The following is a 26420-nucleotide window of genomic DNA, read 5'->3' on the forward strand; positions in this document are numbered from 1 at the left end:
AAATTAAGCTATGTGACTTCAGCTACGTCAATTACCAAGCTTAACTCAGCTTTTCATAGAATACTAGAACTGGAAGGGACCTCGAGAGGTCATCGAGTCCAGTCCCCCGCCCCCATGGCAGGACCAAATACTGTCTAGACCATCCCTGATAGACATTTATCTAACCTACTCTTAAATATCTCCAGAGATGGAAATTCCACAAATTTTGGTGCTGTCTACACAGCAGGAAGTTGAAGGAAGAACACTCTTCCTTCAACTTCCCTTACTCCTCATGAAATGAGGGTTACAGGAGTCAGAGTAAGAAGTCCTCCAGCTTGACAGTATTTTGAAATAAAGGCTTGTAGTGTCAACGTGCAGTATGTTATTTTGGAATAATATCAGTTATTCTGAAATAATGCTGCTGTGTAAACATACTCTCAGTGACCGGGCACAAAAAACCCACCAGCTGCCTATGTAATGTTCAAATGCATTGAAAATTGTAACTCAGTGCAATCAGAATGCAACCTTCGGCTTCCCCCTGGCTCTGTTGCTCGGAAATTGTAGTGTGCACAGATGAGATCAGTACTATGTTGGCATTTCATCCCATAGGGGTAGAATGGCATCAATCTATTTATAGTTTCAAAAATAAAGGGGATTCAAGAGTTTTGCTCCCTCTCACTGTTGGCATTTGCAATCAGGAGGAGACTGAGAATGTATATTGTGGAACTCTCTTAGAGGAGCTGCTTTGAGCACCCCTACAACTGATTGAATTGTTTATCACTCAAGCAGAAATAGCACAATTAATATAAGTACTTTACCATGTATAGGAAGAAAAATCTAGCAGGAGAGGGTTGAAAATAATGAGCAATCTGTTTTTCATTCATGTCCTTTCTCCTGAAGGATGTGTTTCTTTGCTCCCACGCTCAGGTTGGGATTTGTATGCATCTGTGCGCTAGGGGGCAATGTGTCTGTTTGAAATAAACCAGCCTGTGCTTGCAGTAGTAACACAAACCTTCACCACTCACTCCCTGAGAAAGTCAGTCTCATCCAGACATTGAGAGAGAGAGAGAGAGAGAGAGAGAGAGAGATGCACAGTCCCTCTTTTACACACACACCTGAAGACACAGTTTAGCCTGAGCTGACTTTGAATACAAGACTTGCCCTATAATTAGGGTTAGAAATGGGGGCGGGGGTGTTGCAGAAAGTAAAAAGGAAAAAAAAAAGGATCATGTGCCTTTCCATGAATGAGCTGGGTTCGGTGGGTTGCTAAGAAAGGGTGTTTTTGAAAAACAATGTAAGGTGCATGCTGATGTGGGATATAGGGCAGCTACTGACTGAAACCCAGTGCTTGGACATTCCTATGTACCCCACGAAGCTGTGTGGAATAAGACTAGACTCTCCACCTGTATTAAAATAGAAAAGCTTTGTCTAAAATGCTGAGTTTTTTTCCTGTAGAGTTTTAAACTGGGCTAGAATGTGTGGCTGCTGGTCTGGGGAGCTGGCATTTTCTTTTGTCAGTATTTCCTCTGGAATTGGTAAGATTTCCTTTTGTTCCTTTGTATTAATGTCAGTCTGTACTTATTTTGTACCAGGTGCTGGGCAGAAAATAAACTACACACCCCAGGCCTTCCCCATCTATCCTCCCCCCCCGTCACTTTGCTAAGTAATAATTTCCATGTCCAATTCCATTTCTTTTCTAGTTCTGAAATCTCTAAGCCATCAGCAAGGAGGATAGTTCACATGAAAACTAATTACACAAAATCAATATTTAATCACAGCCCAGCATCCTGATCCTGCAGAAAATCCTTTTAAAACTCCACTGTCATATACAAATACTTCTTCTTGGCTGCTTATTTATAGATCTCTTTTTTTGGTAGTAGTAATTTTCATTTAAAAAAAATCTATTGACATCTATGAGATGCGAACACCTGAATTGCCTTGTAGTTGTCATTTATTTTTAAATCCTTGGATTTTTTAAAAAGTATTTTCCTTTACAAAGGCTGTGGCCTACGTGCCCCCGTTTGCCAAGGTATCTCCAACATGGCAAATGTTTCTCCCAATATTTTAAAGCCTTTGGACTCAGTATCATTCAGCTCTAAGGGACAGGGTCTGATGGGGCAAACTGGATAACTTCTACCACCCAGTTCATAAGCTTGTCTGTTTGGTTCTAGTCTACATGGAAAGAGATGTGGTTTGAAAATAATTTCTGTATAACATTTATTTAATGCACAGTTTAGAAAACATTGGAATACACAGGACCTACACTGACTGTAAACATGTTTAAATGCAGTTTCTAAATATTTTATGTATATTTAAATGTTAGCAAGCATAATTGTTCATGAGCTTTAATGTTATTCTGTTGCCAAGATCTCCTTTGATTACTTGATTCCAAAGCTGTCCATCTTTTTACAAACTTCTAATTGCAGGCCCCAGTGGAGAGCATAAAGAGCTAAACATTTTAACTAAGATTATTGGGATAAATATTTCATAAAGAGCAAAACAGATATTAAATTACACTTACTGATTTTGGTATCCGAACCCAAGTCCTCTCCTTAGCCTCTCTAGACTAATTGATCTCTTAAGGAAGTTTGGCTGTCTGGCCATTACTTTGAATGAGAATAATAAAAAACACAATCAACATTACAACAGAAATCTTGCTTAGATACGCTAGCACGTCGCGCAAGGCTGGAAGCCAGTGTGGGAATCAAGACGTAACTAGAACACCGAGCTGGGCTTTGCCGGCTGATTTTAATGCTCACGACGATTTCTGTGGTCCCCCAGCCCGGGTCCCCGAGAACAACAACGATCAATAACCGCCCCTCCGCCCCGCCCCTTGCCCGCCGTGCACACACACTCGCTCGTCCTCGTTCATTGCAAAGTGTGAAAAATAAAAGTGGGGAGAAGGGAGGCAGGCGCCTTTTTAATCATATTTAGGGAAGCTACCTGGCGCCCCGCACCAGCTGGATAGAGAAATGAGATGGGAAACGGGAACAATTATTGGGGCGCGTAGGGGGAGTTTAGCCTCGCCCGGAAAACTTACCATTCACTGAAACACCGAGCACGTCACCCTGACAGATACGCTCGCACCCAGCGCCTAAGATGTGTGGGGTCTGTGCGAACAGGGCATTGACACCCGCGCACCGCTGCGCTGGGCGGCAGCGTTACATGTCACAGCGCTGCGTGCGAGTGACCAGGCGCTAACAAAGGAGCCTCTTTCGGGCCATCATTAGTTGAGTTGGCAAGGGTAAAACAGATAGGCAGGTAGGTGCTGGGCACCCAAGCGCAAGCAGAGCCCGGATCCAGGGTTGCGGAGCCACAGTGAGAAAGAAGCCACCTTAAGTGGGAGCCCCGCCCCGGAGCATGCATCCCGCTCATTGGTGCAGTCCTAATAGCTGAAATCCATTGTTGAAATGCAAAACTTGTTGCTGTTTCTCCAGCTCTGCGTGAGAGAAGGAGCGGGAGAGCGGAGACCCTGCAGCGCCCCGAGCCGGGCACCCTGCATTGCCCACAGCCGACAGGACACGCCTGCACAGGGAAGCGGGGAGCCAGCACTGCCCCGAGCCTATGGGACCTGCCATTCGGGCGGGGAAAGCCTCAGAACAGCCAGCCCCGAGCGCATCAAGGCGTGGAGACCAGACCCCGTGCGTTTGGCACTCAGAGCCGCCAGGAGCCGTGTAGGGCTGGCCGCTGCCCGAGACGAACGAAGAAGCAGAGGCTGAGCCCCGCTTCTGGCGCCCCTGCAGCCCAGCAATGCGGAGCGGAGCTCCCGGAGACAGGCGCCGATGAGCTGCGAAGGTCGGGGAGAGCCGGCCACCGCACCAGGTGTAAGTGCCGCGGTCGCTTGCAGGGCCCGGGCCGCGTGGGCCGGAGGCTCGGACTCGGGGAGGTTTCATTGTTGTGAACTTTGCTTGTTGCCCGTGTGCCCTCCCCACCCCAGCGCACCTCTGCGCAGCGTCCCAAGCGCGGCCACCTGCCCCGCAAGATGTGAGCGCGGGGACAGCTCTCTGGGGACCCCGACTCGCCCCGCCGCTGCCTGCTGAAGGGACGCTGCCCACCGGCTTTCACTGTGGGGCTGTCGCTGGCTGCGCTTCCGAGAGCGCTCCTGGGAGAGCCGGCCCGAGTCGCGCACCGGGGCACGGGGGTGCCATGTCCTACTGACCCCCGGAAGTATGTTTGGGCTGGAGCAGATTGAGCCGCAGATCATCAGCAGAAGCGCCGGGCAAGGAGGGAGAAACTTTGGCCAGACCAGCCTGAGCATGAGTTCCCACTTCAAAGCGCCAGCCTTCCACTCCGGCGGCCCCGCGGACCCGGCCATCAGCGCCCTGGGCGAGCCTCCCCTCCTGGGCATGAACATGAACCTGGCTGGGGAAGCATACGGCTTCCATGCCCGGGGACACTCGGATCTGCACGCCAGGGGGATGCAGGCTCACCCTGTTCATGGCATTTTCGGCAACCAGCAGCCTTACCACGGTCACCCCGACACCCATCACCAGCATCACCCCCACTTCAGCGGCAACTTTGGGTCAGATCCCAGCACCTCCTGCTTGCATGGAGGCCGGTCGATGAGTTACAACAATAACATGGGTAGCCAGCAAGCGTTTGCTAAGGGATATGAACATATGGCCGAGAACCAAGGAGGTGAAGGTTTTGGACAGCAGAGATCAGGTAACATGCCCGATTTCCAGCACCATAACTCCGGCGGCTCCAACCACGCCGTGCCAGCGCCCTGCCTCCCCCTGGACCAGTCTCCCAACCAGGCTGCCTCCTTCCATGGACTTCCAGCCTCTAGCTCCTCGGATTCCCATAGCCTGGAGCAGAGGAGGCTTCCCACCCAGGGAGGCGTCGATTCTTTGGAATACAATTACCCCAGCGATGGCCCTTCAGGACACTTTGATCTGCCAGTGTTTTCTCCTTCCGAGTCAGACGGGCAGCTTCCTCACTATGGGGCTGGCAGACAGGCTCCTGGGGGCGGCACTTTCCCTGGCACATCTGTTTTGCCCAGAGCACCAGGCACGGTGGGGATGTCCAAAGTTCACCCGCAGCAGCAACATGGTGTGTTCTTTGAAAGGTTTGGAGGTGCTCGTAAGATGTCTGTGGGCATGGAGCCTGGTGTTAATGCCAGACATCCTTTAATGCAACAGCAGCAACAGACAGGTTTATTGGCCAGACAAAACTCCTGTCTGCCAGCAACTCCTAGGCAACAGCAAACAGACGCCAATACTCCCAACCCCAACTTGCAGGACAATGGGCCAATAATGCAGAACCAGCATGCACAGTTTGAATACCCTATTCACAGACTGGAGAATAGGAATATGCATCCATACACCGACCCCGTGTTTAATATGCAGCCCCCTCCGCCACAACAGCCACCAAATCAAAGACTGCAACACTTCGATGCCCCTTACATGAGCGTGGCCAAGCGGCCTCGGTTTGACTTCCCCAGTAACCCGGCCGTGGAGAGGTGCACGTCTTGGAATAGCAGTCTGCACCCCGCGGGCATGGACAGCCACCTCTCACCTTCCGCTTACCCCGGCCTGCCTGGGGAGTTCACGCCCCCAGGGCTCGAGAGCTTCACAGTGGGGCTCCAACTCCAGCACCCAGGCCTCGACCCACAGGCCCTGCAGCAGCAGCGCCAAAACGCAGCCCTGATGATCAAGCAAATGGCTTCCCGCACCCAGCAGCAGAGACTGAGGTCTGACCTGCAGCAGCTGGTGCCCGCGGGCCCTGTCGGGAACATGACACAGGCGGCCTGCGAGCGCGAGAGCGGGAGCCACGGGCCCAACTTCAAGACGCAGGCTGCACACCTGACCCAGGACAACGGCTGGTTTCCCAGCCCGCCCTCGCCGGGAGAGGTGCTACCGCGCCGCCTGGCTGGGCCAGGCCTGCCTGCCAACCCCAGCCCGCATGACATGAGCCTGCCGCAGACTGGCTCCGGCCTGCTCTTCCGGCCAGCCCTTGGTGTGCTGAGGCTAGCTGGGGACGGACACGTGCCAAGAGTGCACGCCCCGTTCGGCGCCGGCCTGGCCCCGCTACAGTCCCCCAGCACTCCAGCTGAGCGCCGCCTGCCGGCCGATTTCACTGCACCCCCTCTGGGAGAGCAGGCAGACTTCACCTTGGGCACCTCAGGCCGGCCAGCCCCGGCGCACACCGCGCCAGGTGCAAGCGGCTCGCCCGGTGCTTTCCCACCGGTGCCATGTGCTGCAGCCAGCAAGCTGGGCACACTATCGCTGGGCTCCTTCGCTAAGCCAGCCAAGGAGAGTGGGTTCGAGCAGAGCTGCCTGGCCGCACTCTCCACCGCCTGCCAGAACATGATCGCCAGCCTGGGTGCACCCAACCTGCACGTCACCTTCAGCAAGAAGAACCCACCAGAGGGCAAGCGTAAGCTGGGCCCACCCGAGCCTGACGGCCCCACGCCCAGCCCAGACTTCTCTAGTGGGACAGCCGCTGCTAAGGCACCGCCCGAGACCAGCCTCTCCCCTAACTACGCACCCGAGGCTGCGCTGGGTGAAGGCAAGGCTGCGGCCAGTGGGCGGGGGCGGCAGAAACGGGACAGTGGGCATGCCAGCCCAGGCGGCTTCTTCAACAAGTTCCCGCCAGGTGAGAGCGGCGGCGTGGCCATCCCGGGCCCGCCCGGTGCCCCACACGATAAGACGCTGACCTCCCCCTCCTGGGCCAAGGGCGCCGAGCTGCTGCTGGTCGAGCAGCCCGACCTCCTGGCCTCCCTGGACAGCGGCATCCAGAGCGCTGGCAAGTCGGACAGCGGCTCCCCGCACAGGGACTTCCCCAACGAGCCCAGCCCTGCCTACGGCCACGAGGACGAGGTGTCCTCCAGCTCCGACAGTGGCCTGGCCAAGCCTATGCGCAGCCCGCTGCACAGCGGCTCCCCCAAGCTGCCGCGGGCGGAGCTTGCGCTGCTTGGCGGGCAGAAGCCCCTGTCCCTAGGCCTGCTGGGCACCTCGGCCCCGGCCCAGGACAGTTACGGTCTCCTGGGTGGTGGCGGGTGTGCTCACCCTGGCACACCGGGCCTGGAGCAGGGGCGCACCAGCACCTCGGCCCAGGACGAGATCCACCCACTAGAGATTCTGCAAGCGCAGATCCAGCTCCAGCGGCAGCAGTTCAGCATCTCTGAGGACAAGCCCCTGGGCCTGAAGAACAAAAAGGCCGAGTACCCCAGCCAGAACAGGGATGCCGACTTGAACAGTTGTTGCTCGGAAACCAGCAAAGGGGCCATGAGCACGATAGACTTGGACTCGCTGATGGCAGAGCATAACTCCACCTGGTACATGCCCAGCGAGAAGGTCTTGATGGAGGGGCAAGAGGAGGACAAACCTCTGGCACCGTGGGAGAAGTCAAAACTCCAGAATCCCAGCGAAGAAGGTATTTCTTTCTGATCCCTTCATTGGCGTGAATTTAGGTTGGTTGTTCTCTTAAAAGGTTTGTGTAATCCTAACTCCTGGGGGAACCTCCCTCCCGGCACAGGCAACTCAATTTGATTGATTTAGTGTCATGGAAGGGGAGCAAGGGGTACTTGGGGGTTTCCCTCCTACCCGCAGAATTCCTTAGGTGGTGTGTTTAAGGTTGTCAGATGGGCCATCTGCCCTGTTCTGCAGTTTTTCAACCATCCCGAGCAGATCAGTTTCTAATTGAAACAAACAAGCTTTAGGTACCCATCCTTTCTCAAAGCACTGTTGAATATGGAAATGTAATTATCTAATCAGGGTTGGTAAAGAGGTGTTAGGATTGTCAACTCTGTATGTCTGCAACCCCCTATATAAATGCCTGTCTCTTGCATAGGGACCGGCTAATAGGAAATGATAGTATTGGAGGGGTAGCCAAGTTAGTCTGTAACTGGAAAAACTTAAAAAACAACAAATAGTCTAGTAGCACCTTAGAGACTAACAAAACATTTAGATGGGCTCATGAGCTTTTGTGGTCAAGAAGTGGGTTGTGCCCATGAGAGCTACATGTTTTGTTAGTCTCTAAGGTGCTGCTAGACTATTTGTTGTTTTTTAAGTTTTTCCAGGAGATGAAGTAGTTTGCTTGGATTGTTGCTTTGCAAGACTATGTTAGGCATCTCTTCATACACAAAGGAACAATTGTTTCTCTGTGAACTCTAAAGAGGAAAATATGTTTGGTCCACAATTTAACAGGGGAGTTTACTGGTAGGTGATCAGTGATTTAGGGAACCTTTGTGGGCTTGGGTGAAAGGAATCCACATCTCAGATTGGGAACAAAACACGGCCCCTCCCCTATAAACCTACACACTTAGACCTTCATTGGCTAAATGAACAGTGGCTCTCTGCTTCTTAAAACAAATTGAACTTTTTACTGTAGAAGAAACAGATAATGGGTATCTTTACAGCTTTTAGGATGGTGGTTTTAAACTAGTAGTTTGTGCCCATAACATGTTAATTTTAATTTCAGTTAGGCAGTATTCTAAACTATGTAACTTCTGTGTTAACATGAGTGAATTTGACTAACTTTTAATACTGGATTAAGTAAGCAGGGAGTTTAAATAGACATGGTAAGCATTCAGGTTGGGCTCTCTCAGTTCAATTTACAGAAACACATACATTGACAGATAAGAGCTTCCTGCTGTGGCAATATTTACTTTTTAATATAATATCTACATATTTTCTGTATTTATGCAGGTTTTGGTGAATCCAGCAAAAATGTTTGGTGTCAGTGTTGCATAGTCTCTTTCAATTTTTCTGTTTATATTTTAAATATGTGATGCTGAGCTAAGAAGTTTCTACCATTGTTAACATTAAAGAAAATATAAAATCAGACTCAGTGTTAATATAAAACATGTTTTGTTGACAGATGTTTGATGTTAACCATTTAGCTTTCATTCTTGGTTTTCTTTCTTATCTAGAGAGCATTATTATTCTAAGATGGAAAAAATGGGTGGAAAACAGTTATAAAAGCTCCTTAAAGATTATTTCAGATTTTAATTTTAGCTAAGCAATTTTTTCTATCGTCCTTGATTTAAGCCATGTGTGTACACCGTTCCCTCACTATATGTAAAATTGACTCTATGCACATCCGTGTATATTTTATATCATCTACACATATCGTGTTTTGTTGATTCATTTTGCTAACCTTAGGCTGGTTCAGATCTATTTTCACTGTCTCCTCTTAAGAGATGCTTTTGGTAGTACCCTTTATTGTCTTTGGAATTTAGGTAAAGATAGGTGTTATGAAAAGGGAGTTTGGATGGTTGGAAAACGCTGTATAACTTTCCAGTTCCAGTTCTGGTGGGATTTCCAGCTTTCATTTTCTGGTGCATGAATGCTAGCCCCCACTGTTTGTCTCTTTGTTCATGTTTAATGCCCAGCACTAGAGGTTCTCATTTGAAGCTGGAGTGCTTAGCATGCACAGCAGACTCTAGGAAGTCCATCAGCATTCTCCATGCTTTGACCAGGCAAGGCCATAAATTGGTTTATTTGGGCCCCTTCTTTCCATTTTTAAATGGAGTTGCACATAACATCCTTCCTGGCCCCTTCTCTTTTATTGTTTCTTGTACATAACATCTAGGTCTGACTGGATCAATAGCTAGTTAGCACAAATCACAGTTCCTGTTAGTTCTACCTTGTCAGGCATGCACACTCTAAAAGCAGATTGGGAAAAATGAAACAATTTTTTATATTTAATTTATTGGATTAAAAAACAAAGTGAAATATTTTTGGGCATTTTTTGTTGTAGCTTGGCTTAATATTGTAAGTTTTTTAAATGTACATGTGACTGTGGTAGTGGGCTTTTTTGTTTGTTTCAGATGTCTTAAAAATGGTGTAGCTTGATAGTCACCAGTACTTCTAAGGAAATAATTTTTCCTTCTCATATAACAATAGTCATAATAAATATTATTACAAGAACAGCTCATCACTCTTGTGCTTGCTTTCCTGGAAGGAAATCTAGGTTATTTGTATTCCTATATAAGGATAAGTTTTAGTACTTAGATCTTATTTTATGTTAAGAAGTTTAACTGTAGAACACTGGATAGATATATTCATTTAGCTTTCCATTTTTACCCCTTGGAAGGTTTAAATGTGTCAGTTCTTCAAATGAGGCAAAAGCTATAGATAGGAGACAAAATAGATGAGTTCTTTCCTATGTCACAAAATAAGAAGTATTGCATATTTTAACTAAATCATATCCTGACATGTTTTAAGAAAGGGGATTTATGTATCGTGTGACTGAAGTTCAACCCATTTTTAGTCAGCTGGAATGTGCCTAAAACAATGTAGGTTTCTAAGTATTTCCAGTTGTGCATATACAGAGAATATTTGTAGATTTCAAACATATCTATTTTAGATTCAAGCATTAGTAGTGTTTAATGAAGTATAGTGTGAAAGTTTATAAGTTTACTAACACATTTAATTTTAAAAACAACGAATAGTCTAGTAGCATTTAATTTAGTTATACTGTTAAAATACTCATATTTCTGAAGTATAGCTGAACCTCCTTAACAAATTTTGATTTTTTTAAAAAATTATACTCAGCTCTGGGGTCAGAAAGAACCTCTTCTGTTTTATACATAACACACAACTATTGTGATGTGCATTGTTTTCTTTTGAAGGTTATAAATATGGTGAAATTTTACCTCAGCAAGTCAGCATTCCATGTCCTTGAGGCTGTTACCTAAAGTGCGTGTGGTTTTGTGTTTTTAAGATTAGTTAGTTCTACTGTGATTGCAGGAGCTGAAGTATTTTCTGTCTGTAGAAGGGCAACTCTTAACTATTCAGTTAATACCCACATTAGTGGAAGAAAAAACTCGTCTGAATAATTGTTGCAATGACTGCACAGGCTCTTTGCTGATGCACTGTAGTTTTTTCGTTGTATTAGAATGAATGTTTATCATGTCTGTCAGTGTCTGTGTGAGTAGTGATTTAAGGGTAGATGGCAAAAGATAATACATGTGTGTACACACACATACAGCTTGTTTGACATTTTGTGTTTATAGATTTGGAAGTTTCATCCTATTAAGATATGATCTTTATTAAAGGTATCCCCTTCAGTTAGGAATATTTCCAGTGTTGTGGTGTTTGTACTAAAATAACCTTTGAGGTAATATTTTCCAAACAGCTTGATAGAAGTTTATACCTTCTCTGTGCTAGCCAGGGGCAGATGACGGTTTTGCGGGGCCCCGGGCAGCATACTTCTGCAGGGCCCCCCCTTTGCCACGGCGCATGCGCAGTGATGCCATGCGCATGCGCAGTGGCGCCACGGTGCATGCGCGGGGCTTTCTGAAGCACGGGGCCCGGGGCGGCCGCCCCGTTCGCCCTGCCGTATATCTGCCCCTGGTGCTAGCCAACCAGGAGCTAGTGCTGAGAAACATTAAAAGTGTGTCTGTAGAAATACTGATGACTCTTAAAACCTTAGCTAACTGTAATTAGGAAGAGAGATTCCAAGGTCACTTGTAAAGTCAAGGATGAATTGAGTGTGTTTTATTTTACCTAATTTGACTAAAGTAAGAAAACTTTTTACTCCGAAGGAGTTTTGATTAGTGTATTCTGGGAGGCAAATAGTTAAGTTCTTGGTTTTTGTTCCTCCCCACCCCCACCATTGAAATTTCTAAGGTCCATATTGATGCCTTCCCTTGATGTTTGCACCACAAGAATATGCAACCTAAAACCACACTGGTGTTAATCAGGGGAAATGAAAATAGATGTGGTTACCCTTTGTGGCTCTTACATTGGTGGTTGCCCATTTTCATTTCCAAGTCCAGCTTAGTACTTTTAATTTCTGATCTTTGCTTCTTTAATATGTCATAGCAGTAATAAACTTGTCTTTGGAACGAGCCAACAGAGATAAAATGCTAACCAAGCAAATTATTTAAAGCTGTACATTTCCTCAAAATATTGACAAAAGACTTAGATTCTTTCTAGATATGGCTTTTAGTCCTTGTCAGATTTTCTTTTAGCTCCCAATAACTTTTTTGTGGGTTTTATTTTAATAAGATGCTGAATTATTTGAGAGGTTTTTACCAAGGGAATCAATGTGTTTACTAAGATGGAATTTGTCAAATTTCCTGTCATGTGTTTCAAATGTTGAAATACCATTAAAAGCAATATGATTTGAAATTGACTTGTACTGTAATAAGGACTATAGGAAATGAGTTAACATTGATTTAACTTATTTTACAGCAGTGAAACTATGTGATTCCTGATGCTGTTTTGTTTGCTTGATAGGGAGGGGTATTTAAACTTCCACAAGGAATTTTAAGTTGCCAGAAACGCAATTACCCTTGCCAGGAAGTTGTGATATATACTCTGCAGAGATGAAATATGCATCTTTAATAAATGATCTGGGTTAGAAGGCTCATTTATGGGGAGAGAATACTCTCACTGAAGATTGCAATGAAGATTTCATTGTGCATTTAGATTTGGATTTAATATGACTACTTAAACTCTCCTGATCAGTCAGGCGCAATCTTACTAGATTTTTACAGATTTGGCTTCATTTGAATGACAATAGTATCATTTCATTTCACTCTGACCAACCATTAGTTTCACAGTATCATTTATAGCAAAAATGTTCCTGTTCAGAAATACTTGCTATATTGTTAGCGATTAAAATATTTGCAGCTTTATATGCCAAATATCAGACTGAGAATAAATGTACAGTTGTCAGTAGCTGATACTGTAACTATTCTAAAATATTGAAATATTTAATTCAGGAAGTATGTGGATTTATTGGCCTTTCAGTAAGCGTTGTCCGTATTTTTTTTAATCTTGCCTTTGTTTTTCTTTAAATTTTTTTCAATCTAGATGATTGGCTTGAATTTAGATTTGACTTGCAGTATTGGTAGGCAATTTTTTTAAAGTAACGTTCTGTTATTTTCTAATGACGTATTTGATTGTGGAATTGACTGTAACAGGAATATCATTTAAACTGTGGTGTATTTTTGAGAGAGATCATTATATTTAGAATACCCTTGGCCTCTTGAAATTGTCACATACTATGTTAAAGGAACTGAATGAGACTAGATGTATAGGTCAAAGAAGAGATTTATTCTGATCTGCGATTCCATTGCACTATGTCCCTTTACAATTTTGTGTATGTACTATGTGTATTTCTAACATGATATATTAGTGTTTGAACAATTTATTATGAAATAGTAATTCAATTTTTTTGTAAGACTAAGGTATTTGTGTTCCGTAGTTACTTCTACCCAACAAACTCTGTTTTTTATACGGCATTGAACAAAGGAGTAATTGAAAATAAACAGATTTCAGATGATTACAGAGGCTGGAGTTTAATTGTTACAGTCTTCTGGGCCAGTGTAAGGGTTTTGATACAGTAAAATGCTTTTTATAGCTGCATATAAAATTGTAGCGCTAGACAAATGACTTTACATTATATATATATATATATAGATAGAGAGAGAGAGAGAGAGAGAGAGAGAGATAATGTGTGTGAAATCTGTATGTATATAAAGTGTATGTTTAATGGCTTAGTTAGAACCTGATTATATCAAAGTGTGAATTTCTGCATCTCCTGTAGGCTGACTTTGTCTTTTTAAAGAGAAGTGTTATGTTGTTCAGTATTTCCTTAAAAAAAATGTATCTGAAATCTCCAGAACAGTTGTTACTTGAGTCTAACGTATTTAACATATCTAGAGTAAGAGGTTAATTCTTGGGCAGTGAAATTGTCGCTTGTCTAGTAACTACTGTAAAGTATATTCTCTTCTATATTTTCAGGTTGGAATGCTTTGTATGCATAATGACATAAGATAATGTATGTCAACTTTGGAATACCAATCTTTAGTGGGCCACTAATGCAACCAGTAGCAATCATTCCATCAGTTTGTTCTGGCTTTTCCTTTTTAAAGGAAACCTTTATATTTTAAAGAAATAAAATATGTTGTCTGAGGTTCTTATTTTTTGAAGTAATATTCATTAAAATTCATGTACTTCATGGACACTTTAAAAGGTACATCTTTGATTAGGGATGTACTTAGAATATGACAACTTGGTAGCTCCCATTTTCTTCGATTGTATTTTATATTGAGGTTTTAAATTTTGAAATCAGTGTTACTTATAAGATATCATCTGCAGTGCTCATGAAGATGCTATCATTTTATCTAAGAAATATGAATTCCAAGCTGATTTCTTCTTGCCGTTGTTATGTAGTTCAATTATTAGTTTTGATTTTAATTGGACATTAAACAGAATGCCTCCCCCACCCCCCCAAGCCGGGTATCTTTTTGTTGGATCCCATGTGTGGACCATAGTGATAGTACTAATAATTTAGACAAAAACAATGTCTTTTTTAGTTGGTGGCTTTATATACTTGAGAAGGTTAAGCTGTCTTTTTCTGTTTGAAATGTTTTCTTTCCTTTTGTGGAAGAACACCACAAAGAAGTTTCTTGCAATGTGAAGGATGTTTAAGGATATTTGTAAGAGTTGCAAAGTTAAATACCTTTTAAATGTAAGGCTGTGAATTTAACAGCTGGAGGTCTAATCCATTAATTTTAACAAGCTGACTTCCTTAATACTTCAAAGAGAACATCTTAAATTATACTGGATTTCAATAAATAAATAAATCCACAAAACATCCAGTCTGTTTCACTCTTCTGCTTTCAAATGACAAAAGGCCACATATGTGAGAACGCATTAATGTTTTCCTAAATTTGTGTAATCAGTTGTGACTTTAACTGCACCTAATCAATGTTGCTTTAAATACAAATTAAAAAAAAAGAAAGCTGTTTTATTAGTGTTTTTCTGACACTTAATTTCATTTATCTATAACAGGGCAGGGGACTAGTGTTCCCTCTAAGATGCATGGCAACTCAGCTTCACAGGTGATTAATCAGCCCTGCCCAGTCAGTCAGATTGAGCCCTGAGCCTCTGACTGGGCGGGGCTGATTAATTACCTGTTAAACACACATCTTAGAGGGAACACTACAGGGGACCTAGAATTTGTGTTTGTGTTGAACAGCTAAAGATAATGAATTTGTACCTCTTCAGGAGACCTTGTTTAAGTGTACAGTGTAGCCCTTTTAGATCGGAGCAGTGCTAATCCAATATTTATAATGGAAGTGTCCACTTAACTCTGTTAGATGGTAACAGATTTAGTGTAAGTGGATCTTATTTAAAACTATTTCCTTCCCATAGGTGTGTGCATGCATGCATCAGCTATTAGCAGTTAGCAAAAACAAGACATTTCTTGTCTTTGTGTTTTTAACTTTTACTAAAAGCATCATTCGTGTGTGCTAATACATTTTTTGCAAATTTGTCTTTTTTGTATAGTATTTTCACAAAAATGCAGTGCATGACGTTGCAGTGTCTCGATTTCTATTAGGTTTTGAGGTTTGTCTGAAGAAGCCTATTCTGGCTTGGTATGCAGAAATCTGGTCATGTTTAGGTGATCCAATAATAGATTTTGCATTAAAGTAAATATAGTTCATTTGAGATTAAATGCAAAAATAACAAATGTGCAAGCCCTAAATAATTCAACTAGTGCCTCACTGCAGAATGTTTTATTAGACATTGCATTTACCATCTATTCCCTATAAACTAGTTTATTTGAACTTTTGTGCATTTGATTTATTTTATCTAGCTATGTACAGTGTTTCGAGTACCTGAAAAATTGGATGATGTGCCACTGAGTTGCAAGCTAATTTTTCCTCCTTGTTTGGATACTGCCTTTGGTCATGCTCTGAGGAAAGCATTTCATCTTTCAGTTGCTATGAAATGGCATTTTATATGATAAAATACATATTTAAGAATTAAGGCCAATAGTCATGAAATATTTTAGAGAATTTGTATTGCTAATGAAAAGATTATCCTAACGGTGAGCAAGGAATGATAACTGAAAAAGCAGTATGTTTCTTGGTAAAAATGAAACCGCTTTTTCATTTAGAAGCTAGACTTTTAATTCATGGAATGAGGCAAATGCCCCTCCTCCAAAACATTTAATTGGGAGGATTTAATACCTTTTACTACTTTATATTTTCTCTTGCAATCAGTTCATTGGTGAAAGTACAACACAAGGAAGTTGCTCCATTAACACATGTAAATGAGAAGTGAGCTAAGCATTATAATCTGGTTAGAATCTTAGGGTTTTGCATTTTTTCCCCAGAAAAGCTTTCACATTTTTACATAATCTCCTATTCAGTGACCTTTTTGTGCCTTTTGCTCTAATGTGTGAAAAATGACAGAAAAGGAAGGATGGGAGTAATTGAAGGAAATTCTAAAAAGTAGAATGAAAATTCATTGTAACCACTTAACTGTTTCTGGAGAGATTGTGTTCTGCTGTGTACTGTTATGGATGCAGTGTTTGATTGTCTGGAAGGCTACACCAGACAGAGTGATTACTCACATATATATTTTCTATTCAGTCTCTTGGCTAGATGGCAGAGTTGGTCAATTAATTACCATTTTGCTGGTGGTGATTTGAATTTATATTTGCTTTTGATCACAATGCAATCTGTTTTTAAAAGGTTTCCATTGTAGTAGTATTTAAAATTGTATAGAGCTTTATATTGACATGGGCACTTGATAATGCACTTTACAAATTTATTTCTCACTCTGAGCTACAGCCCACCTAAGAGAAGATAGTCAGATACAACACGAGAAAAAATATTGGGCAATCCTTAGTGCGCATGCAGCCATGTGATGAAATGACCACAACACTGAGCGCAACTTGTTACAGTTGTCAGTCTTTCTTTAGGAGAAGCTGATGGCTGGAAGAGCTGGGCATGCTTCCAGGACACAATTGAGGTGCATTGGCAAACCTGTGGATGGCAGCCCGGCTGGGATAGCAGAAGGTGGTGTATGTGGGAATTGAGGTGGTAGAGACTGCATCTTTGTAAACTTAAAGGCTGTATTCTCACACCATTCCTGGTTCAGATCCATTAGGTCAGTGGTCTCCAACCTTTTTAAACCCAAGATCACTTTTTAAATGTCAGGGCAAGCCAAGATCTACTCCATCCTTTCCCTGAGACCCCACTCCTTCCTTGAGGCCCCACCCTCTACATCCCCCTCCTCTCCAACATTTGCTATCCCCAGCCATTACTCATTCTCACTGGGTTGAGACAGGGTATAGGCTCTGGGGTGGGAATGAGGGATTTGGGTGTGGGAAGGGGTGAGAGGTGCAAGCTCTGGGAGGAAATCTGGATGCAGGAGGAGGTGGAGAAGGGGACACTGGCTCAGGGAGGGGGCTCCAGGCTGGAGAGTGTTGGGCTCAGGTGGAAGGTTGGGGTGCTGAGCAAGCCAGGGCTTGTGGATGTGAGGGTGCAGGAGTTTGGGTTGGGTGTGTGAGGGACGCAGGGCAAGGAGGCTGTGAGTATGATGGGCTCAGGACACAGATCTGCAGGTGTGTGGATGGTGGAGGAACGTTGTGGCAGAAGACTGGGGATGTGAGGCTGCAGGAGTTTGGGGATGTGAGGGACTCAGGGCAGGAGGTTCCAGTGTATGATAGGCTCAGATTTGGGGTCTGGGGGGGGGCAGGAGTATTATGATGCTGCAGCCAGATGGGGGCTGAACCCTAATTGGCAGGTTGTTGGCCAGGCTTCATTTTTAAATAAAGTAAAATATTATGTCCAACACAAAAGGTTTTAATGTTTTATTTATTTATGGCAGGTGTGGGGAACCTTTTTTTGGGTCGGGGCCGCTGACCCACAGAAAAATCAGTTGGGGACCATACAAGTGAGAACCAAAAAAAAAAAAAAAAACCTCCCAAAACCCCCAATCCTCACTGATGTGGACCCAACTGAGACACCTCACTCCCCTAGCACTCCAGCCCCATAGGGGTGGGGGAGGGTAGGTAAGACTGAGGTTCAAGGCCTCAGGCCAGATTAACTCTTCTGGGGTTTCAGGGTTAGTGGATTTTGTGGGCCCCTCTACACTCTGAGGTGGGGCCAAAAATGAGGGATCCAGTGTGCAGGACAGGGCTGCCAATGAGTGGGATAGGGATGGGGATGCAGAATCTGGGTGGAAAATAGGGTACAGGAGCAAGCTGGGGGTAGGTGTCTGGCCAGGAGGGAGGGGCAGGGTGCTGGATGGTGTCTGGCTGGGGGAAGGGTGCTGGTGGGGGGTCTGACCAGGGTGTAGGGTGCTAGCAGGGCTTTGGGCTGGGGGCAGGAGCATGGTGCTGGTGGTGGTCTGGGCAGGGGGAGGGGACAGGGACAGCTCAGCCGGTACCTGGTGGGTCTCCAGGGATGAAGATCTTTGGGTAGCGCTGGACAAAGTTGCTCTGGATCTTGCACTGCCATCTTAACCCCCACCCCGTGAGCACAGGGAAGGAAGGGAAGACAAGAAAGTATGTGCACTGTTGTGGACAGGGGAGGTGTGCGTGCTTCCCTTCCTTCCCCATGCTGCCTGCCTGCCTTCCTTCCTGCGGCATGGGGGGGGGTGGGGCGCGGGTCCCGTGGCTGTGTGCCAGAACCGGTGTCTCAGGGAGCACACCCTCTGTTGTGGGGAGGGGAGGAGCAGTGTGCGTGTTTCCTGAGATGCTGGATCTGGCACGCAGCCGCAGGACTCCCCTCACCGCTGCAGGAAGCTGGTGCTATCTCCATTTTCACAGGAGGTAGTAGTGCCAGCATGGGCTCCTTGTTGGGGGGGGGGGGGCTGGGAACACCTCGCAATCGACTGGCCGTGCCCCTGCAATCAAATCAGCCCAGCTTGGTGACCATGGCATTAGGTAGTGTCTTGGACTTCGACGATTACAAAATACACTTAAACATCTCTACAGTCAGAGAGAGGGACTGTGAAAAGGCTGATGAGTGTCTCTCACTTGGAAATCTAATTTCTCTGTAAATTACATTTACTTTTATTGTATTTGGTGGGGAAAATGGTATTCATAGTACCCTCCTGAAAGGACTCTCTCAGGGTATGTCTACACTAGCCCCCTAGTTCGAACTAGGGAGGCTAATAAGGGCGACCGAAATTGCAAATGAAGCGCAGGATTTAAATATCCCGTGCTTCATTAGCATGTTCCCGGCTGGTCACCATTTTAGAAATTGACTAGCCCGAAGTAACTGCCTGCGTCTACACGCAGCAGTGAAATGGGATTCCGAATTAAACCCCTTAAATTGAATTAGCTGGTAAACCTCATTCCAGGAGGAATAATGGCTAATTCGATTTAGGGCTTTAATTCAGAATCCCGTTTCACTGCCACGTGTAGACGCAGGCAGTTACTTCGGGCTAGTCAATTTCTAAAATGGTGACCAGCTGGGAACATGCTAATGAAGCGCAGGATATTTAAATATCCCGGGCTTCATTTGCAATTTTGGTCGCCCTCATTAGCCTCCCTAGTTCGAACTAGGGGGCTAGTGTAGACATACCCTCAATTTCCATTGAAAAAGGGTTAGTTCCCAGTAGTTTGGGAATAGAGTACCATAAATTCATTTATCAAATTTGAGTAACAGACAAGGAAATGGAAATTAAGTGAAAACATATTTGTGTGAGGTTTCCCTCACTCACCTCAGCTCTAGGATACTGAGTGTGGGAGCCATGGTTTTTGCATGTCCACCTTGAGATGACTTTAATAGCAACTGTATGTTTAAACCTCTTGCATAGTTTTATTAATTTAGTATATTAGCACCAAGATGCTGCAGTGTTGAGTATGATATAAAAGTGTAAGGTAGGTGGGTAACTTAATATATTGCATTAATAGGCAACTTTGGTTTGCATTATGTCTCCTTAATTTTTTTTTTAATTTCTCAATGTAACAAAAAAGTCATACTGGATCTGAAGAATGAGACACTTGAACTCAATTACAGTTTTAAAAGCTGGGCTGATTCAGGTGATCCTTTTGTATTGTGGAATATTAAATAATATCTCTAATGATCTTAAATTAACAGTATAAACTAGCCCAGGGGTTGGCAACCTTTTCAAAGTGGCATGCCAAGGTTTAAGCCTCCTGCCCTGGGCTGTGGTGCTATGCCAGGAGGGGCTCTCTCCACTGTGTGCCTCACTTGATCTCCTTCCCTGGGCTCCGCTCTGGCTTTTCCTGTGGAGAGCGGAGGAGCAGCACGCTTCCCCGCACTTGGGTGCAGGATCTGGGTGGGAGGTCAGGTACAGAAGGGGTAGAGACTGCGAGGTCTGGGTGGGAGGCAGGGTGCAGGAGCAGGAGTAGGGTGTCTTGCCGGGGGGAGGGGGTAGGAGCAGGGTGGGGGAGGGGGTGCAGGGTCTTGGCAAGGAGAGGGGGGCAGGGGTGCAGGGTCTGGGTGGCACTTAGTTTTTTTTTCCAGTGTTTGTAACAGGGTTTATTTATTGTAACAGTCACTTCCACATGGCAGCCAGATGCTGCTCCACACATGGAATAAGTTAGCGGCCCATGGGCCAAGCGTGAAATGGAGACCACACCTCGTCAGGAATGCAGGGAGTCCGGCCGGTGGGTCCAAGCAGGCTGGCCAGGATCCAGCCTGCCAACACCTGGATGATGGACTCTAGCGGCCTCATGGGACTCTCTGGCAGGTGCGAGTGCACAGTGCACACAAGAGGTGCAAGACGGGGGGTGGCACAGTGCACAGAGCAGTGGGGACACAGCCTGGCAGCAGCAGGTCCTTCATGGGAAAGATGATGGCTGGGTCTGCTTTTGCCCCCTGCGCTGCTCTCAGGCTTTGTCCTAGGCATGGCTTCCCGCTGCTCCATTCGCTGGATTCTGGCCAATGGAGCAGCAGGAATAGCCTGCAGGTGGTGTGCCAGTGCGTTCCTTTGTTCCTCCAGCTGGGGGAAGGGGAACGCGCGCGCATGCGCAGAGCCATTGGTGACTCCGGCTTTTTCCCCAATCACACAGTGAGGCTCGGGGCTTTCTCCACTCCCCCGCATGGTGGCTAGGGATGTTACTGTATAGTCATTTAAACGATGAACCAATAAGCTTGGTCTTATCGGTTAATCCAAACGACTACATGCACTCCTCCTCCCTTGCTGCCTCCCACAGAGGCAGCAGGTGGGGGGGAGAGTTGGGAGACAGCTTATCCCCACGATCACTGGCTCCTGTCTGTCACGCAGTGCTGCTGCCTCTGATACAGAGGCAGTAGCATGGGGTAGCAGGGGCTCCCCAGGAGTGGGGCCAGGAGCACACTGGCTACTGGCCCTGCCCCCGGGGACCATTGAATAATCGTGTAATCGATAAGATTTGGTGCGGCTACACGATTATTAAATTAAACAACATTAACATCCCCAGCAGTGGCTGGTACCTTAATACAGACCCAATTTTTAATTATTGCAAGGTACAGAGCAACCAAAACATTTTTTTTAACTTGGACGAAACATGATGATGAGTTACTTGTATTCCTGTTTTAAAAGCAAAATCAAAGCAATGTTCTGGAGAGCAAAATAGTTCCAATCGGTATGACTTCTGTGCTGTAATATCCTTCCCCACCCCTAAATATAGACCTATGATGCTCTTTTTAGAATCACTGTAGCAACCAGCATACCATCTTTCTGTGCTCTTCTAATATAATTCCTTAGCTTTAGCAGTAGAGAAAAAATAGGACCACTTCAAATACAATTAATACTGGGATCACTGTTTTCAGATAGTAAAGGTTACAGAATAACATGCAGAAGCAAAACTGGTGTGTGTGGCTGGTTTTTAGTTGGTTGATTGTTTTTTTTGTTTGTTTTTTTTGTTTGTTACAGCCAAGAGAGGGTATGTCTACACTACAAAGTTAGTTCTAACTAACTTAGTTCGAATTAGTTAATTCGAACTAAGCTAATTCGAACTAACGCGTCTAGAACTAAAAACTAGTTTGAATTAGCGTTTTGCTAATTCGAACTAGCAAGTCCACATTGAGTGGACCCTGAACCGGGCTTAAGGATGGCCGGAAGCAGTGCCGGCAGGGCATCAGAGGAGGACTTAGAGCGTGGAGATGCTGTCTCAGGCTACCCGAGGGCTGCGCTTAAAGGGACCCGACCCCCACCCCGGACAGACAGTTCTCAGGGGTGCCCCGCTTGCAAAGCAGTCCTGGCTTGGATTGCCCGGAGTACCCACACTGGGCACATCACAGCACTCGGCCATCAGCCCGGCTGCACTTGCCGCAGGCTGCCATCTGGGGAGAGGGGGCAATTGGGGGGCTGCAGGAGAGCTTCCACCCCCAGAAGCCCGCAGAGCCAGCCCAGTCCTCCCCATCGGGGGCTCGTGCCCCATTCCTCCCTCACCTCCTTCCACTTACCCCTCCCTAGCCCCCCTTCCTGATGTACAAAATAAAGATAACGTTTCTTCCCCAGTTTTGTTCAATAAAGACAGAGTCAATGTTGGGAGACTGGGAAAAGGAGGTGGGAGAGGGGAAGAGAAAGGCTGGGAGAGGGGAGGGCAACTAACATGATCAGGGGTTGGGAACAGGTCCCAGATGAAGAGAGGCTACAGAGACTGGGACTGTTCAGCTTAGAAAAGAGGAGACGGAGGGGGGACAGGATAGAGGTCTCTAAAAGCAGGGGTTGGGTGGAGAGGGTGCATTCAGAAAAGTTCTTCATGAGTTCCCATAAAGAAGGACTAGAGGACACCAAAGGAAAGGAATGGGTAGCAGGCTTCAAACTAGTAAGAGAAAGTTGTTGTTCACAAAGCAAATAGTTAACCTGCGGAACTCCTTGCTGCAGGAGGCTGTGAAGGCTACAACTAGAACAGAGTTGAAAGGGAAGTGAGATCAAGTCATGGAGGTTGGGTCCATGGAGTAGTCTTAGCCAGGGGGTAGGAATGGTGTCCCTGCCCAAAGTTTGTGGAAGGCTGGAGAGGGATGGCATGAGACAAATGGCTTGGTCACTGTCTTTGGTCCATCCCCTCCAGGGTCCCTAGGGTTGGCCGCTGTCGGCAGACAGGCTACTGGGCTAGATGGACCTTTGGTCTGACCCAGGACGGCCATTGTAAGCTCAGGGCTCCGGGTCGGGGGTCTCAGTGGACCCCCTTGATTTTCATGCACACCTGCTCCTGGGTGGCCAGGCTGGCAGCTCTCCTGCCCTAGACGGCCACTTTCCTGTGCCTAGTGCGGAGATCGTGGATGAGGTCCACGATGTCCGCACTAGCCCAGGAAGGTGCCCGCCTCTTGCGGTCCAGGGCAAGCTTCCGGGAGCCGCCAGCCTGGTCCCGGGAAGAGGGGGTGGGCTGGGGGACATCGGGTGGGTGGCTCTGTGCCATGCCAGGTGCAGGGTCTGCTGGCTGGGTGCTGGCAGGCTTGCACCTGGCATGGGCACCGTAGCCAGCCCATGCCCCTTTAAGGGGGCCGGGGCCGGGAGGGGGGCATAGAGTTTCCCTGGAGTTGGCCAGAGTGGCCACCAGGGAAACCTGGGGAGGGCTAGCCTCCCACTAGTTCGAATTAAGGGGCTACACACCCCTTAATTTGAACTAGTAAGTTCGAACTAGGCTTAATCCTCGTAAAATGAGGTTTACCTAGTTCGAACTAAGCGCTCCGTTAGTTCGATTCAAATTCGAACTAGCGGAGCGCTAGTGTAGCGCCTATGAATGTTAGTTCGAACTAACGTCCGTTAGTTCGAACTAACATTGTAGTGTAGACATACCCAGAGAGTTTCAGGGCATCAATTTTTAGTTAATTCTAGCTTTCTACAGAATGGCTATGAGTTTAGCTGGATCTCTGACTGTGTTGGGAGATGGAGGCAATGGACACATAAAAAAATTATAAAACTGAACCCTAAAGAAACTCCCATATCCTTGGTTTTAATAAGTTTTAACTGTTGTGTGCACATAATTGTATCAAATGTTCCAGATAAAGAAAAGTATCTAGTGGACACATCATTCTAATACACTTCATTGGTTTTGCTTGCTTGGACTGATGTACATCCAAGAATTGACACATGCATGTTTTCAGAAATGAAGAGTGTAGTTTGCTGCTCTTACTTCCACTGGATCTCAGATATCTGCTTGTGGAGGAAAGATTTGCTGTAGTTGTAGTTCTGATTTCTTTGTCATCAGTAAATGAAAATATAGTGTGCCCTCACCTGGTTGCTAAAATAGTGCTGTGAATCTTTGCTTCTAGCTGCTAACAGATCTGTTGCCTTTATAATTTGTTTGTGTTTTCTGGAGAGAGCAATTACTTATTACCTCAAATAATTACCCAAATCCTTTCACATTTGGGTAATTTGTTTTAAACCTCTTTATAGAAAGGACTTTGTTTCAAATATTTTCCATCACAGAAAGAGCAGGTTGAAAGTTTGTTCCTTGAATCAGATATGAACTTCATAAGCTGGAATACCTGCAGTTGGTGAGATGATGATAAAAAATGTCATTTTATCATCATTTCAACCTATTAAGCATAGTGGAGGGTTGGTTGCTGGCCCTAAATTTGGAATGGTCTGTATCTAAACCAGTGGTTCACAAACGTTTTGGCCCAGGGACCACTTGGCTCAATGCAAACCTTTCCATGGACCACCAGATGCTAATGGAAACTCGCTGTTAATTACATAATTACACCCGAGCCATTTTGCTAGTGCTGCAGCTAGGGAGACTGGTTTAATTTAAATTATTAAACAGATTAAGCACTTTTCATTTCTTATGTTAGTTTATCAAACTTCATTTTCAATAAAGTAAAATATGAATTTATGTCCAACACAAAAGGTTTCAATGTTTTCTTTATGTCAGGCGTGGAGAACCATTTTTGGGTCGGGGGCCACTGACCCACAGAAAAATCAGTTGGGGACCACACGACCCTCACTGAGGTGACCCCCAACTGACACACCTCACTCCTCTGGTACTCCAGCCCCATGGGGAGAGGGGAAGGGACAGGGAGGACTGAGGTTCAGGGCTTCCCATAGGCTGGATTTACTTTCCTGGGGTTCCAGAGTTAGTGAATTTTATGGACCCCTTTAGGCTCTTGGGTGGAGACAAAAATGAGGGGTTCAGTGTGCAGGACAGGACTGCCAGTGATTGGGATAGGGATGGGGTGCAGGATCTGGGTGGGAGGTGGGGTGAAGAAGGGGGTAAGGGTGCAAAGTCTGGGTGGGAGGTAGGGAGTCTGGCCAGGATTGAGGGTGAAGAGTTTGGACAGGAGGGAGGGGGTTCAGGGAGATGTGGGGTAGGATGCCCCTGGGAATAGGGCTGGGGTCAAGGTGGCTCTGGGGGGCGATTCAGGGAAATGGAGGAACAGGGGCAGGGAGGCTGGGCACAGTACAGCAAGGTGGGGGTGGGTGGGTAGGTGACCCCAGGGTGTCCAGCCCTGCAGGGGGTGGTGTCCCACAGGGGTCCAGTCCATGGAGCCCTCCCCCCTAGACCGAGTCCCCATGGGTGCAAAGCCCTGAAGGGCCCCGAGCCCCCTCCTGCATGCGCAGGGTCCTCAGCCCCAGCATTGCCTCCTCCCACGGCAGTCCAACCTGCTGCTGGGGAAGGGGCGGGGGTGCTGGCTGCTCGCGCACCATGAAATCCCACTCCGCCCAACCGAGTCCTGCGCAGCCCAACCTGCTGCCGGGGAAGGACGGGAGGCACTGGCTGCTCGTGCACAGCTCTGCACAGCCCAACCTGCTGCCTGCCCAGTGGGACCAAGGGATGCACCGCTCTTACCATGGTGGCAGTGCTCCTCCACATGTAGTTGCGCAGGTCAGGGGATGAGTTTGCTTTCTTCCCCTCCCTTCCTGCTGGCCGGAGCTGGTGCAGCAGCCTCGTGGCGGCGTGCTGACTGTGAGGCTGCAGCGGCAGCACGGGGTCCCCACTGCATGGTGGAAGAGGAGGAGGGGTGTGAGCTCCCGCCATGGACCACCTGGGAAGCAGCCACGGATCACACTTTGCGAACCACTGATCTAAACCCTTAAAAGAGAAGTAGTTTCCTGTAATTACTATATTTCAAGGAGGACTACAGCTAGGTAAAACGGATAAAACTGTTACCTGTTCAGTAGCCTCAACCATAATTACTGCATTTCTGAACTCCTGTTTTCAGAGAGAAATTTTATTGCTAGCATGATTGTCAAAAATAAGTAGGTTAAAAGAACATGCAGAAGAAAGTCAGAGATGAGGAATATCAAATGAATAATACTTAGAAAATGGTTTAGTCTTAGCCTCAATTTTTGGTGATGATTACTTTCCCTCAAAGATTTATGGATCAGATGTTTTGTTTTTTAAACATGCACACACTGGATTGTTTTTATGTAGCTCAAATTTAGGATACTGAAATAATATTTAGAACTGAGGATATTTTGTCAGTTTCATGTTAATATGTAATCCCGTTCAGGCAAAACCTAATTCAGCAGCCCTGTTCAGTTCTGGTTTCTGTTTTTACTTTTTGATGGAGCATATTTCTGCTGCTTGTTGTATGCAGATAAGGCCACAACATTAGAACAACGCACCATTTTCTTGAAATTGTTTAAATTACATTCATTTTCACATTGAAGGAAACTAGTTCTAATGGGAGAGGAGCAATTGTTTATCATAACTAAAATAGTTTTTCATATTTTACATTTTGTCTTGTCTTTGTACATGGTGGTAACTTTGGATTCCTAATCCACCACAGCAAGAAAAAACACTGTATAATTTTCTAAGTGGTAGTGCCA

The 26420-nt window shown here is 46.0% G+C and overlaps 1 protein-coding gene across 5 annotated transcripts in view; it reads left to right on the plus strand.

Annotated features, from left to right (window-relative positions):
• Window positions 1-3409: 3409 nt before the first annotated feature.
• The window catches only part of LOC102462110 (transcriptional activator MN1-like), a 140600-nt gene continuing 117589 nt past the window's right edge, over window positions 3410-26420 (plus strand). For 3 of the 5 annotated variants that reach the window (XR_012898985.2, XM_075915705.2, XM_089775120.1), the window contains exon 1: window positions 3411-7356. Coding sequence is in view for 4 of the 5 variants with exons in the window: in XM_075915705.2 (XP_075771820.2) it covers window positions 4149-7356 (3208 nt within the window). In the remaining variant the exon portion in view is untranslated. Of the gene's footprint in view, window positions 7357-26420 lie in introns of all 5 variants that reach the window. The other 2 variants (XM_089775119.1, XM_075915706.2) reach the window with 2 other exon arrangements.

Source organism: Pelodiscus sinensis, chromosome W (assembly GCF_052426305.1).
Source record: "Pelodiscus sinensis isolate ZL-2025 chromosome W, ASM5242630v1, whole genome shotgun sequence".
Taxonomy (NCBI): Eukaryota; Metazoa; Chordata; order Testudines; family Trionychidae; genus Pelodiscus; species Pelodiscus sinensis.